Source organism: Syngnathus leptorhynchus, chromosome 4, assembly GCF_054491065.1.
Source record: "Syngnathus leptorhynchus isolate UIUO chromosome 4, UIUO_Slep, whole genome shotgun sequence".
NCBI lineage: Eukaryota > Metazoa > Chordata > Actinopteri > Syngnathiformes > Syngnathidae > Syngnathus > Syngnathus leptorhynchus.
In genome coordinates, this window is record NC_141198.1 from 12,750,430 (window position 1) to 12,766,464 (window position 16,035).

Consider the following 16,035-nt stretch of genomic DNA (forward strand, 5'->3'; position numbering starts at 1 on the left):
ACAAAAATAAAATAACCTCACTTGCATCAGAAAGCAACAATATGTCAAGGTATGAAAATAATAATGATGGTACACTGAGAATATTAGCTTCACTGTTTCCATAACAACACTGGACCACCTGCTTGAGTGAGCGATGATATTGGTGGACCAACCAGGACCACCACAAGTTATGTGCAATGCACATACAAACACATTCAAATGACCAGATTGTTTCCAAAAACCAGGAAATGAACATGGTGGACTCTTTGGACTTCCTACTGTGACTTAAAAAGTAAATTACACTTGGCAAATGTAGAAGAAGCCCTGAAACATCTGTTTGATCATCATCATCATCTGTTATGTGGTGTTTGGTGAGAGGTGAGCAGAGGCTCCATTCAGACACTGCAATCTGTGGCCAACAGTGCCCTCTACTGGCAGAAGAGGCCATGTTGTCCACCCATTCTCTGTACACTTTGTGCTGGAACCTATCCTAGCTGACTTTGAGTGAGGCAGGAACCTCTTGGGTGATGTTTGTCCTTTGTGATGTCATGCACTCATTTTATCTTTGATGACTTGTCTCTATGAAGATGTGTTCCTCCCTTCTGCCACACTGTATTATTTAAAACGATCAGTTATATAACCACATCTTCTAACACACAAGTTATTTGTTGGTGGGAAGACTCCTGGTCTAATTTGAGAATCAGAAACCGTATACAATGACAACAAAGTGCTTGACCGGTTGGTCGCTGTGTGTTTGCCATGCGTCATTCATTGTGTCTGACATGCCGGTCATCCCATTGGTCCTGATGATTGTCAAATGATGGTGCAATAACAAATGGCTGCTAAATATGGCTAAAGACATCTACTGATATATTCACTGATATTCACTTGATATAAAACTCAATCCTATTTATTTCACAAGGCTTTATTAGCTGTGATGCATCGCCTGCTCAATTTTACATTCAAGTGTTTTATAGTGGTGCATACAAACAACATTAGGGGAAAAAAGTGTCTCAGCATGAAGGTGGGTAAATAATTCCCGATAGTTGCCAAACCAACTCTGTAAAAGACAAATAAATGCACATGCGCATTCATTAGACATTTTTCATCCATAATTCAAAAACTCCCTGTTGCAGTTATTATTTGATGGTCGCTTTTAGGGAGAACAGTGTATTTTTAAAATGTATACACGTTCCTGGAAGGCTGTTTTCTATGCACTTTCTGACTGCATTGAAATGTGTTGTTTTTTTTCTTTCATTTCCTTGACACTCATGTGATCACATTTGGACCGCGACGTCCCGTCCTCTCGTGGATGTTGGAGATTTTGAGCGCGATGGCAATGAGAGGACCTAGCACCACCTGCATTGAGCAACACACAGTTTGGGACCAAAGTTGACAATGTGATCTCAGTCGCACACTTCTAATTGGTCTATACTTCAATCTACAGAGTCACATGAAGGTGCAGACAGACATAATATTATAAAAGCTGTCATTTGTAAAGCAGTGTCAAAAGTCGTACATGAAAACACACATACAGTACCTGCGTCTCTCTGCTATGTCTCTCAGGGTCTCTCTCAAAGCTCTCTGCATAAATGCGGATAATGGCGCCCATGCCACCACCGCTTCCGCTCATCCGAAACACCAGACGGGATGCGTCACTGAAGACAATTCTCAAACCCTGGGGGGTGGGGGAGAGCAGTTACTTTGGTTGTCAGGTTTTTCTTCTTTTATATATACGCTGTGTGCGTGTGCGTGTGTGTACAGTGGTTGTGTTTTTTTTACTTCAAAACAAACTGCAGTGGATGGGGGCATCTTCAATGTGCAACAGCAGCAATCATTCACTAGATGTCACAAGCAGCACGCAATCCTTTCTTTATTCCTACCTTCAATGTAGGTTTAAAATTTGCAGCATATATCTACTGGTCAGCCAGTAGTGGAACTACTGGGAATTTGATATCACACAATGTTTTCAATAACTTTAAAGAGACATTTTTGTCTCACATGTCCACACTTCCATGGTCGGTTAAAACAGATTTGTTTATTTGGAACTATCATCCAGAGAGGGGTGTCGAATATTTTTGCTTTAAGACTCATGGATAGTTTTATAGGTAGATGTGATGAAGTGTTCAACTGATATTGTGGCTGTGTCAACATCAAATGCTACAACCTATGCCTTAAGGCCCACCTACTGATATTTGGATGTTCAACAAAAATGTGTTAGTATATATATGTGTGTCTGTGTGTGTGTGTGTTCTTGTCTCCTGGAGAGCGAAGGCGACAGCTGATATAATTCCGGCCTGGCAGGAATGTGGGTTACAATAACACAGTGAGGGCAACCGGGCACGTACGGTTAACCAGTGAGGTTAAAACCACATTTTGGAGAAACTGTTCCTGTGGTCCCACTTTGTTCTCATCAGTACTATGATTGACTCTCTCCTTGTCGCTCTATAAAACTGTCGCACAAAGTGGCAGGGTGTTGGTATGCGTGTCTGGGGCCAACTGCTGGGATGCACAAAGCAGAGTACAGTGTGTGTGTGTATGTGGCAAGCATGTGGCAGGGTGGGGCAAATGTTTTAGAAGAGCCCCAATGGAAGTCAGCTGGGAAAACTTTAGATGGAGGACAGGAAGTGCGCACAGAGTCAGACTTCCCTAAGTGTATGTGTGTTCGTGTACGTGTGTCTGTTTATGGTTTAAAATGGAAGCTCCACCATCTTATCCAAACATGGATCTCCTCAGATGAAGCAGAGTAGGGGTGGTCTGTCTCCAAACACAACAAGGAGCAGGAAGAGCCAACCTTACCACAAAGTCACATCACAATTTTGGATGATTAAAATGATTGCACTTTCAATGCAAATAAACAGCTTCAACAGCTTCGCTTGAGAAAAAAAAGGTGGTGAGCTGTGATTGGGTGTGACCTGAGCAACTGTGATGTCATTTTCAGTAAATAGTAAGAGGCAAAATGGCCGCACCCTGAGATGGATGAAGATTTGCTGCTTCACTCATATTCCAAGAGAAATTAGAGGAATAATATGGGATTGGACGGTGACGTTTTTTTGGAAGAAGCTAATTTTTACAATATTCTACAATCAGGTCACACAGATGATGTCGTTTCCAATGTTACATGATCAGCGCTCACCTGGTTTCTTGCAACCGTTCCATCCACCGGGTCGATGTACTCAAAATTATCGGTCCGCTCCACATTGTACATGTGATCGCCTACAGCAAACTTCTGGCTGCTGAACGCTTTGTCCAAGATGACCGACTCCAGATCCCTCATCAGGTAGAAGGCGGCACGGGGCTCGAGGCCTTCATAGTCAAACCTGACACAAACGAGGATATTTCAAATTTTCTTTTTAATTCCTTCCATCTGAAAAGGGACTAAAAGAGTTGGCAGGAAAAGACACATCACATTTTTCCAAAAGCAGCACTTCTCTACATGAACATACAAAAATAGTTTTGCAGTGGAATATTTTCAGTCTAAGTAAAAAAAATGTCCACCGCAGTGCCATCTAAAGGCTTTACGAGCGCACTACCTGACCAAGGCCACTGTCTTTTTTTATGTGTACCAAGTGTGGGAACACAAAAAGCTGCTGCAGCAGCAATCGTCAACGGGAACATTTACTCTCATTAGTTTCTCTGCCTCTCACTGGGGAGACGTTAAAGCAAGAGCAACTGGGGAGGCCGACTGGAGGAGAAGAAAGAGGAGTGGACAAAGGTGAACGCTGAGGAGCTATGTTTGGCTTCATCCATACAAGGGATGATGACTTGCAGTCCAACAGACTTGCTTGTGAGGCACAAATGTGAAGTCAATATTTTAAGACGTGATAACTCCAAACAAAGAGGCAGTCGTCGGCTTTACCTGCAGAAATAGTTGCGTCCGAACTTGGCCCAGTGCTCTCGGACTATTTGCTCCACGCTCTGTTTTTTAGCGGCCATGATAGACAGCCACATTAACACTGACCATAAACCATCTTTTTCACGAATGTGGTCCGAACCTGGCAAAGAAAAAAACCAACATTCTGATGACAATCTTTAAATTCAGTGCTTCCATCTTGTATACTATATTTGCATGAAAACATAATGTAAAAAAAACAGCACAAGGCTAACTTTGCTGCTGTTTTGGTTAGCAGCAGAGTTCAGTGGTAAACACTTTAACATATAAGTGTGAACACTCAATGTTATGAACTGAAATAATTGGTCATTAGTCTGTTCCTGATAACATGGACGTAGGTGTCTACTTGAGGGAAGTGACTATTTTAAAGAAATACATAAGCTCGCATTTTGGTTTCCAGGACTCACGTCAACGATGGTCATTATAAGACAGAAGGGCTCGTCTGGAATTTGAACCCGAGACCTCTCACACCCCAAGCGAGAATAATACCCCGAGATGCACACACATGCACACGCTACGCTAACACCCTTCATTGGGGAGCTATTACTAATACGCTGCCTCGTGGACAGCTGCACACTTTCTGTTAGGAACACATTGACATTTTAACAAGAACCAATGTGCGAGCAACACTTCCCTAAAAGGGCGTGGAGCAGAAAAGGAGCACATGAAAAAAAAAAAAGACGAATCTCTCGTACACTTGGCATAACCCGCTACCTCCCTCTCTTGTTGATCCTGAGCGTGTGTGACTGACATCTGTTGGGAAAGTGACAGTCGCCAGTGTTTAATCCCAGTCTTGCTGTCTGTCTGCCTTTGTCTGGGATCCCATAATTCATCAGAACCTATTATCACATGACGACACCCTAATAGACTTCTTTTCAAATGACCTTTGGGGTCATAAAATGTACCACAACACATGATGAAAATGATAAATGATATTTCCAAAGCTGCAAGTTCACAAAAAGGGATAGTCACGTCCAGTCGAGATGATTTACCGCAAAGCTCCCCTTTGAGCTGTTTGGCCTTAAAAGGACAGACAAGCTCCTCTGAGCGCTCTTTTCACTTCTCTCCTCCCAGCAGTAGAGTTTGCTGCACCCCTTCACTTTCCCCTGTCGTCTCTAAGAAACAAAGTTGGAGGCAGGTAGACACGGCAAATGTGCTTGTGTGCCTCAGCGGGCCTTGTCTGCGTGTTGGAGTCATTCAAAAGGAGCTCCCGTCTCCTTTTATAGCAGAAGAATGGGGATTATTTACACAGGCAGCCTGGGTCACGGACACAACATCTATTAGGCGGCAGTCAGGATGCGTTCATCCGCCGGAGGATGATCGTGTGTTCAAGAGAAAATACTGAAGAGGTAAAGAGTTGTTAGGACCATTGAGTTGGCCTTCTTCTCAATCGCTAAAAGACAAATTGCACAAATTGGAACATGTTTTAATAGCAATAATAAAGCAAAAGACATGGACGTCCATTGGAAATCTTTCCTGCCAAAATAAACAAGGCTGGCTAATAAGTTGCTCAATGTGTCCTCACAAATATCAAGTGGCAAATTGTGTGGCGATAAAATCCTCCTAAATTCACGAGAACTTTTTTTTTGTACCAGGGAAATGGCTCCTGTGCTCTGCGACTGCAACCGCACACTAAAAATGATGTTCAAGAAACAGCTTGGTCAGCTAATTTTAAAATGAGGCCAATGCTGTACTGATTACTCAATTAATTTGTGTACAAAAAAAATGTAACAATCTTGTGGGAACTGGCTCCTCTGTTTTATATTGCATAATGTGAAAATTATTCTCATAACATAACGTTGATTAAAAAAAATGCAAAACATGTTAAACGAATCACAAAAATATGTCAGTTCTCAAATTATTAACTTTTTATGGGGAAAAAAAAGTTCTCTGATTGCAAGAGGTGACATAACACACTCCACAAACTGCTGCATTTTCCCACAAAACAGGAATACAGACAATTTCAAGTAACCCCAAATGCCCCCAGAGTGCCCAGTGCAGTTTGTCACGACTCGTCCCCGGTTGCTTTATTACGTCTATATGTTATCATGGTTTCTGTTGGCGTCACCCCTCCCCTCCTGTGTTACCTCAATCAATGTAATCAGTCACCTGCCTCTTGTTACCTGTCTTGTATTTAAGTCCTGTCTACTCCTCACTCCCCTTTCGGATCGTCGATGTCGTTTTTGTTTCTTGGTTTCTGTTTTTCTGTTCTGTCTGTGAGCCAACCTTGTCGGTCGGTCAGTCTCGTTGTTTTGTTAGGAAGTGATGTTAATTTGCCGGTTCTGTTGGTTTGTTCCCCTCATCCTCCCTTCCATCTAGCTTTTCCCTGGCTGCATTTGGTCGTCCTGCTCCATTCCGATCCTGACACCTTTCCTACTATCTCAAGTGCTTACCGTTAAATGAACATCGAATTGTTGTCATGTTGGTCAAATAGTAGTATCAATGTTTTAACAAGAGTCATTGTATCTTTGTGCTCGAGTAGGTGCAGTACCTGTCCCGAAACTTTCCTCGCCACAGAGGGAACAACGGCCCGAGTCCATCAGGTTTCCAAAGTACCTCCAACCGGTAGGAGTCTCATACAGTGCCAGTTTCATGAGTTTGGCTACCCTAAGAAGATTACAATGAAAAAACAAATTTAGTTTTTGAAGCATGTGTTTATGTGCCTCTTCTGGCAACCAGCAGCCCTTGCTCGTAAAGCGTTACCATGAACTTTTAAATGAAGCAAAGCAAATGTTTCATGACGAGCCAAAAGGTGAATAAAGTAAATGAACAAAGTCGGTGAACCTTTTAGTTCATGTCACCTTTGAAAGTGAGCCGCGGTGGAAAGGAGATGCGACCGAACTGTGAGTGTATAGTAATACTTTGTCAACAAATAGTGGTCTAAGAGTTTTTCTCAAATGTAGACAGGGGCTTTTTAGCAGAGGGCCTTTTTGATTTCAAACATACAGTATTTTTAGAACCTTAGTGTTTATTACTGCGCAAGGAACTCACTGGAAAAAACAACGCAGTATTCATTCAAGAGATTGTTTATGTGGCTTGGTAAGTACTGCTGTTTTGGTTAGCAATAGAGTTTAAATGGCTTCAGCAGTGAACTTCTGAAACATTTGAGATGACAATAATGGAAGCCCAGGTTTTGGTGAGACGCCCCTGCCTCTAGGTGGTGGTAATGCTCATTTCAAAATGTGTGCCAGCTTCTACTCACAACAATCTTTTTCTCTTCCACTCAATCACCTGAATATGTGTCACTGTACAAACGGGCCCCGATGAAAGAAGACTATAATAGTTGAAAGTCATCTCCCAAAAATTTTGAGTATATTAATCATACCATGCACAAATAGAGCCCCCAGAGTGACCAGTGCAGTTGTTTACACCAGGATGGGATAAATGACCAAATAAGAGTAAACCAGAGTTGTCCTCAGGGATGTGAAAGCTGGAACGGAAAGCCTGACATTCCGCACGGACCAAAGAAACAAAACAAAAAACTAGTTTTCCCCATGAGGTTTTGAGGCCCGAAACAGCATGTTTACACCCAACACGAACACAAAGGTCCAGGTTACTAACATCACCACAATCTGCTCAGTACATTCAAAGCAGTAACAAGTAGGGAGGAGGTGAAATATTATCAGCTTTTGGCACTGACTTCATATTTGGCCAAACATAGCATCCAGTGACCCGTCTCCACTGATGAGAGATCAGCCGAGATTTAAAAGCTTTGGTCTGGCATTTGGACAAAAAAGCACCGCATGCTGGAGCTTTACTTGGAAACGGGAGTTCTTCCTTGACTCCAATATCGGAAGCCTGATATTAAATTGTGACGAAGCACAACTGTGGTTGAGGTTTAGCAGTTGTTGGTCAAATACTTTACTTTTGGTTAGATAACCGCTTGGAGGGAATTGTTGAGTTAGTGGTACCTTGACTCACAAGGAACCTGGGCTCTACTATTCCGAGTCTTGTTTTTTGGTCAAATAAATTTGGCCGTGAAAAGGAGGTAGCAGCAGCAAAGTAGAGAATGAGGAGTACAACACTGCAGTCTCCAGAGTAAAGAGGGCTCATCTAACTTAAGCATGTGTGTTTATTTTTGACTTTCCTACTCACATATCCTCAAACAACCCACAAATTTGCACTTAATCTTCGCCGACATCTACTATTGTAAAAATGATGATGAATAACCGCAGCAAGTTGAATTTTGATCAGCTCAATGTGGCAAATTCAAAGCTGCGCTTCCCCCCCCCATGCACTTTTGTGGAACACTTTTAACAGCCCTAACTTTAGCGATGGCACTCATTCACTAAATGCCCCCTGCTCTACTCTACCCTCACATAACACGTCATATTTATAGGCCGTGAGTAAAAGTGCATATAGTATATGTGCGTGTGAGTGCTTGAAGGGGGTTACACGCTCGCAAATAAAAATAAATAAATAAATAAATAAATGTAAAATAAATAACACCACTCAGTAAGCAAAAAAGCGCGCGAGTGTTGTACCTGTCGAGCGCAGCGCTGGTGGCCATACTCCTGGCGAAGCCCTTGACTCCCAGCTGGCAAAAATAGGGCACAGAGGAGAGGTTGGCGGCCATGATGGCGACAGAGTCCGACGGGTTTACGAAGAAGGCGTTCTCTCCCAGGATCATGTAGCGGTCCTGATAGATAGATCATATTTTAACACCTGAATAAAACTGAGGTGTTCGCCGCACATTTGCAGGCCGCATTCACACTTTCATTTACACATACGGACAATTACAACGACATATTTTTGGAATGTCGAAGGAGGAGTTTGCCAGATAGCGATGACAGTATTACATAATATCTTACAAAAACACCCTCGCTAATCACTGGGTCGGTTTTGATCCTGATTGGAGATCATATGACATAAATCCCCTGATAAGATCATTTATTTAGGACACAGTGCGCTGAATGTCTGTGCGTGTTAACAATAAGTAGTAATGATGACAATTGGACGACTTGGTGGAAAATTTGAGCTACTTATTGCTTTTTACAACTTCAGAATTGTTTTCCGCCAGAGATATTTATGAGTATTTTTTTTTCAAAGTAAAAAAACAATCCCCTCTTTTTCTCTGTACTCATAAATGCAACAGCTGTATATTTTTTCAAGCAACAGTTTTTGATAAACAGTCAATGTGTCTCTAATCTTGTTTTATCTTCCCATTTGTTATATTTAAACAGATTTTATCATGTTTCTGTGTCTCATGACAATAAATAAATATTACTAACACTCTTCATAGCAATGCATCAGTAAGTCAAAGATTTTACCATAATTATTCTTCTCTCTCACACAAGCACTGTGACTCCCTAAAAATTTGGTGGAGACGCCAATGTAGTCTTCCAGACGTGTGTGTGTGTGTGTGTGCGCACGTGTGTGGGTGGCCGTTTTAGCAGGAGCAAAAAAATCTTTTTAAACCACTTTGTTCCTTAAGAGGTGACAGTGAGTCTGCGTAGTGCCAAACAGCTGTTAGTTTGGCCACTATCTTGCCACACCGCTTATCACCCTCTATACTGTAGCCGTTAGCATTTAGCAGCTAGTTGACCTAATCTCACCCCGTCTGCGTCAAAGGCAGCGCCCAAGCCAAAGTCGCCTCCTTTCATGGCATCCACCAACGAAGAGGCATACGTCAAGTTCGGCTCGGGGGGCCGGCCCCCGAAGTCCTCCATAGGAACGCAGTTGACGGCGGAGTTAGCGGGGGCCCCGAGTTCATCGCATAGGATTCTACGGACATAAGGGCCCATCACTGTAACAGCAGAGGAGATGCCGTTAACGCTGACAAGATGCTTAGTTGGCTTTTAGCACATGATGATGGTGGTCTCACCTCCATTCATAGCGTCGATGCATATCTTCAGCTGCCCTGGTCCTGTCAGGAGACTTTTGATGGCACTGAAGTCAAAGATGTTTCGTAGGAGTTGGAGGTACACCTCCACAGAATCCACAATCTCCACTGGAACCACAGTCAGGTTTTATACATGCTCAGTTACTCTACTTTTTACTATAAATAGGATTTTATAACTGCATATCATGACAAGTGTACCTCGAAAAGGTTTGAACTTGTTCTCCAGGTCAAAGTCTTGTCGTCCCAGTCTGGACAGATCGATGCGGAGGTCAGGGCAGATGGCGTACTCTTCCAGTGTGCGGCTCACCTGATGGATCCTTTCCATCACCGTGTCTGGAGATGGGCCTGTGGCACGAAAACCAAAAGCAACCAAGGAGCAAAGGTTCTTACAAGTCTAAACAAGAGGTTGCTTGACTGGCCATCTTCCTTCCACACCTCCGTTAGCCACGTTGAATTTGATCCCAAAGTCTCCTCCGGGACCTCCAGGGTTGTGACTGGCCGTGAGGATGATCCCACCGATGGCTTTGATCTTCCTGATGATGCAGGAGACAGCAGGGGTGGACAGGAGGCCATTGTGGCCGATGACCAGGCGACCGATCTGCGCATCACAGGTACAAGACCCACATGGATGTTTCTCCAAAAACAGCGGTGTGTCATCAACCATCTTGGAAATAAATACTGAGCTGGTAAATGCAATTTCACCAAAATAACAAATATATCATTGTGATCAATATCACGTCTTCATTTTGGACAAATACATTGAATAACCATTTGATTCATCCAGAAGTCATTTTTTTACCATCAACACAATTTGAAGGGCGTGTCCGAGCTATAGTCACCACATATAAAATGTTAGCTTCTCCTCATGTCAATTCTCTGTGCCAAGATGAGCCTCAATAACACAACAGAGGGAGCCACACTATTTATAATTGTCTGCGGCATATAACCCGGTAATGGCATCAGCATCCTATAATAGGCGTTTCCTCACCAGAGAGGCATTTGTGGTCCTTAGCATGCATAGTACGTGTGTTAAAGGAAGATATGCAACACAGTGTCGGGACCATCTTGACTCCTGTCCACTCAAAAGCTCGACCAAAGAGAGAGAGAGAGATGAAGAGGAACAAGACCGGAAAATAGAGCAGGATGGATGGAAGTGCTGATAAGACTGACAGTCAGAGACATTTGGCTCCAAAACAAAATCAGATTCCCTTCAGATGTTCCCTTGGAGGCGCTCCAAAGCAATTATGAAGATGTCAAAGCGGTGCAGTGGGGATTTTCTCGCTCACTTCCAGCTTTCATTCTTTGGAGAGCTGTCAAGTTTCCTCGTGTTAACACAAATAATTACTTAATCGGATTCTTTCCATGTGTCAAAAGTGATGCAGCAGCCGCGATTGTAACACTGGAGTCGGATTAACAAGCAAGTGACTCAGGCTACCCATTTTGCAACTCCAATTTAAACGCAATGGGACTTGGACTGTGGAGTGAGACAATTTTTTATATATATTTTTTTTTAATACAAGCAGTCAGTGTCAATTTTTTTCCCTTTGTGCATCAAACTGAGTTTTTTCATATTTACATTTGCACACAAACATTGCAGCCAGTAACACATGCAGTCAGAGCATATAATGCACACCATGAAACCGCGACGCAAAAACGCTTACATTTTTTATGTCGACATTTCTAAAGTCCAGGAAATCACAAAAACACCATCTTGCTTGAGCCACCAAACTCCGTCACCATCATTCAAGTTGTGATACTGTAGAAATTCTGTTACTCACCAACATTAACACCACACCAACCCAAAAATATTGCTCACTTGTATATTTAATATACTACAAAATTGCTGATTTATTCCGCTGTCACCGATTAAAAAAACTTCAACGCCATCCGATCACAACAAAGCGCGCTCACGCGTCTGACCGAAAAACCAATAGGCCTGATACTTTAAAAAAAATAACGACTGTGGTTACATCTAACTGATCCTTAGCTGCCCTAGCTATATATATATATATATATATATATATATATATATATATATATATATATATATATATATATATATATATATATATATATATATATATATATATATATATATATATCAATGAAATCATATTGAAATTTGTCATGTTATGTGGTACAGACAATAAATGGATGGATAATCAAATATAGCAGACATATTCATCAGCCTTTCCAGAGACTTTGAACACAAGAACGAGAGTAGCGTTGTTTTCAACTTTGTGCTTTTAAAGTTTTCAACTTAAGATTGGTTTGCAAACTAAAAAAAAAGTTGATTAGGAAATCTGGCTGCGGGTTCCGATTCCAAAACCGCCCCCGCCCAAACTCACCCCGTTGGCGGCCGCCATCTGGACGATCACCTCGATAGCCGCCCGGCTCAGGTAGCGTCCGTCGCTGCCCACCACCATGGTGCAGCCCTGCCTGTCCCGGAGGTCAATAGAGGACAGGACGCTCTGGATGTAGTTCTGGAGGTAGTTCTTCTTGCCCTCGAACACGGTTGTCTTCCTTCGGAGTCCGTTGGTACCGGGCCGCTGGTCGTCGAAGGGGGTGGTTTGGACCGTCACCACCGGGATCGGGCTGGTCTCCATCGTCGAAGCGGGAGAGGGTCCAAAAAAAAAAGAGAAGCGAAGAGCGCTGGGCACGGAGACCTCGTCACCGGAGAGCTGCTACATCCCTCGGAACCGAGTCAGCGTGACAGCTCCCCTCTCTTCCTAATAAGCATGAACAACTGACACTAGAGGGGGGAAACAGAGCACTGGGAGGGTCCAGATCACAAATAAAAATAGATTCTGACTGATGGCACTGGACAGTTGGGACAGTACCAAAGAAAGAGAAAAAAATATATATGCTTGAACACTCAATTGTATACCATTTTAAAAGTTATAGAAAGTGAAATTAAGCCTTTATTTTTTACAACCTTTGATCGAGTCTCTTATCTTAAATCTTTTAAACATACTTTAAAACATGCACTTGATATTGGTATGTAACCGAATACTTTAATTTAGTGTTTTTCTTCAATTAAAAAAAAAAAAAAAGTTGCGCAGCAACATTTGGTCAAGAGCGGCATCCTGTGGGCAGAACGGGGAGAATTGTTCACTTACGCTCTACTGTATTCATCTGACTGACCACTAAGCAAATACTGTTCTTCCATAATAAAGATGACATTTATTTCACTAATTTTGCTATTTTACTTCATATTAGACAATTTGGAACAGAGGTAGAGAGGAAGATTACTTTGTGATGAAACACAATTAAAAACAATGATTTTTGCTTTTTAATTTTTGTACTTAGTCTGCTCTGTTTTTAATTTTACTCAGGTAGACACAATTAAAAACAAACAATGATTTTTGTTTTTTAATTTTTGTACTCAGTCTGCTTTTTTTTTATTTTACTCAGGTAGTGAACAAGTATTCGTACTTTCAGTAGAGTACTCAAATGTGAGTACTTTTGACACCTCTACAGACATAACTAAGCAGCAACACAAAACTATTTTCACAGCTGTAATATTTATTTCGAGAGATAATTATAAACAACAGTCCTTCGGTACATTAAGCCAATTTTCAATTAAAACACCAGCTCAACACTTTGTAGATAAACCATCATCATTGTTGAAGTCAAATAAATACATGTAGAATAATATTACAGTGGCTTACAATATTGATAAATATACACTACCAGTCAAACGTTTTGAAACAGTTTCATGTTTTTCATGAAAGTTGTCTCCAAACTTTTCAACTGGCAGTATACTTCCAGTTGGTCAAGATGGCAGTGCTTGGAGAGATTTTTTTTTTTTTACAAACTAGATGGTAGCCTCCTTGGTGTAAAAGGTTTGAGTAATACTGTCTAAAGAAACATAGAAATTCTTTACTCAACATAAATATCATGCAGTCCAATTATTTCTTTAAGAAATGAGAAACACGTGCCTTAAGTAATGACACAAAAGATCACACCAACATAATAATATTAAAAACCACACCTCAACACTGTGGGTATGAACGTCTTAGTTGTTCACTGATGAAAGGGGTAACACTCATCATGGCAGGGGGTCCAAAATGAGTTCTTGGGTTCTGCAGGAGTGTGGGGACCAAGGGGACCACATGGTTTGACATTAAGCGTGGGTAAGCAAGGGAATACTGATGTGGACCCCCATTGGTGGGAGCCGGTTTACTCATGATCGAGTCGATGCTGAAGGAGCACTTGCCCTGCACGCCCCTCATGGACTTGATGTTTTCTGTAGTTCTGACGTCTTTAGGTCCAGTGGACTCGCTCCGAGATTGCGGCAAAAGGTGATAGGACGAGGGAGAAGGCATCATGACGGCGTCCTGCAGCGGTGCATAACCCACAGGGGTCGCGGGGACGCGCCCCTGCACCGGGTACGGTTGTCCGAAAGGCCGGCAGCAGAACACGAGTCCTTCCTTCCCAAACTCGGGTGGATTCCTCTTGAACCGCTTCCTGCGCCTTAGGAAGCTGCCATTGTCGAACATGTCCTCCGAGGCCGGGTCCAGGGACCAGTAGTTGCCCTTGCCGGGGTTGCCCGGCTCCCTGGGGATCTTAACGAAGCAGTCGTTGAGCGACAGGTTGTGGCGAATGGAATTCTGCCAAGCCGGGAATTTGTCTCGGTAGTAGGGGAACTTGTTGCTGATGAAGTCGCAGATACCGCTCAGGGTGAGCTTCTTCAGGGGGCTCTGTAGGATGGCCATGGTGATGAGAGCAATGTAGGAGTAAGGGGGCTTCACCAGGCTCCCCCCACCGGCCTTCCCGGAGCAGAAGCCGCTCTCGCTTTCCGTCCCCGAAGAGTCGGCCCCGGAGCCCAGGTCGGCAGGCTCCGGGTCATCCTCACCCACGATGTCGATCTCGTCCTCTGCCAGAGGCAACTCGGTGTGTGGAGAAGATTCAAAATCAGCGGAAAGTGTCATGGCAAAACTCACAAAGGTTGAAAATTCCCCCCCCCCCGCAAATGAAGCACGACGCGCCGTGCGTAAAAACCCAAACCACTCGCGCGTTAAGGTGCATGTGCTCGCTCGCCCACCTCAGCTTTGACCTGGGGGGAAGAAGCTTTATAAGCTGGGAGGCTTTTGCCCAGCAGGGTAGACCCACCCGGGTTGGGGGTCCGTTGGGCCTATCACAAGATCCCCTTACCGCAGCGGGGGCCAAAGGAGAGCGAACAGGTGGGGGGAGTCAAACTACTCATGCACACGTTGGATCATATTTAAATCTCTATGTATTTCCAAATGGGACTCTGCTAAGTAGTGATTACAAGCAAAGATTTGAAGCGTCATTTGGAACTATACATGAGCATTATTTAATTGCAAAATAGTAATGCTCCCCATGATTTTTTTGCTTTTAGCATTATTAATTGCCATTATTATGCAGTGATTTATACATAAATCACATTAGCAAGAAATTTAGACTACAATATATTGAATCTAGATTGTAAAACTTACAATTTCCCCCCAGAATGTATCAGATAAGTGATTTTATTCTTAATAACGCATGTATATTTAATGCAGTCCTATTGAATAAAGAAGTTAATATAGGCTATATGAACTAATGTACGTGCACATAATTTAATATGTTGCTTGGCCATCCCGGCTCAAAACTTGAAATACAGTATGATTTTTTTTCTTCAATATAAATAAGAGCACTATGCATAACATGCATTGCAACTATGTTCAATGTAGTTTTCGTAGTAAGAATGAGCCACTTATACAGTTCTATATAGTGTACAGTATGTGCATTCTTGCAACAAACAAAACACTGAAAGCATTTTTAAATATGGATGATTTACTTAAAAAAAAAAAAAAAAAGGCAGATGAGAGGAGCGTGTGTCAGATGTTGAGTGTTGTGAAACCTTGTTAGCAACACCACGCCTTGTGATAAGCAAGGGGTTGAAAGGTTTCCATCTTGGTGGACTCGCCCTCCCACCCCACTCCCCTGTGGGTTCGTTTAGTTTGACACCTCGGGATGCCCACAGGGGGGCGTGACCATGAAAATGGCCGTGGTGGGACGTCCCGCCGGGTTTTGCAGAAAAGAGCCAATAGCGGCTATTAACGAGGCCAATCAGCATCAGAATCGAGAAGGAAACGGCCCAGCTGCACGGTGCCGCTCGGCTCAACCCAGGGTTTGGTTGGGGGGGGATTTACAACCCGACCTGAATAAAGCGGGAGTCATCATCAAAGCAAAGTGAGCGGATATGTGCTTAAAAAACAAAACACAAACAAAAAACGATATTTCCATTGCAAATTAGAAGCGCTGGGAAAACTCCACCCACTTCCTCACCTGAACTGAGCGGGTTAGCGTATGC

General features: G+C 42.9%; 2 protein-coding genes and 1 long non-coding RNA gene across 6 annotated transcripts; 1 reads left to right on the forward strand and 2 right to left on the reverse strand.

Moving 5' to 3' along the window:
- Positions 1–888: 888 nt before the first annotated feature.
- Positions 889–12,427, reverse strand: pgm5 (phosphoglucomutase 5). The gene is made up of 11 exons (XM_085910438.1): positions 12,062–12,427; positions 10,149–10,311; positions 9,912–10,058; positions 9,696–9,821; positions 9,427–9,617; positions 8,356–8,510; positions 6,363–6,478; positions 3,839–3,974; positions 3,116–3,299; positions 1,520–1,657; positions 889–1,338 (listed from the first exon to the last, which is right to left on the reverse strand). Exons 1-11 carry the CDS (start codon positions 12,317–12,319, stop codon positions 1,249–1,251), a joined length of 1,704 nt encoding a protein of 567 aa, XP_085766564.1. The 5' UTR covers positions 12,320–12,427; the 3' UTR covers positions 889–1,248.
- On the forward strand, positions 5,964–11,181 carry LOC147058192 (uncharacterized). 4 transcript variants are annotated; one of them, XR_015065900.1, is made up of 4 exons: positions 5,964–6,256; positions 6,354–6,436; positions 9,961–10,324; positions 10,749–11,181. It is a non-coding gene; the product is annotated as an uncharacterized LOC147058192 (long non-coding RNA). The 4 variants fall into 4 exon arrangements; XR_015065902.1 differs by lacking the exon at positions 10,749–11,181 and adding an exon at positions 9,708–9,837 and having other exon boundaries at positions 9,961–10,702; XR_015065901.1 differs by lacking the exon at positions 10,749–11,181 and having other exon boundaries at positions 9,961–10,095; positions 10,200–10,702.
- A 1,281-nt stretch (positions 12,428–13,708) lies between the features above and the next one.
- foxd5 (forkhead box D5) lies at positions 13,709–14,647 on the reverse strand. Its single transcript, XM_085910316.1, has one exon. The coding sequence runs from the start codon at positions 14,645–14,647 to the stop codon at positions 13,709–13,711; it is 939 nt and encodes a 312-aa protein (XP_085766442.1).
- Between the last annotated feature and the right edge of the window lie 1,388 nt (positions 14,648–16,035).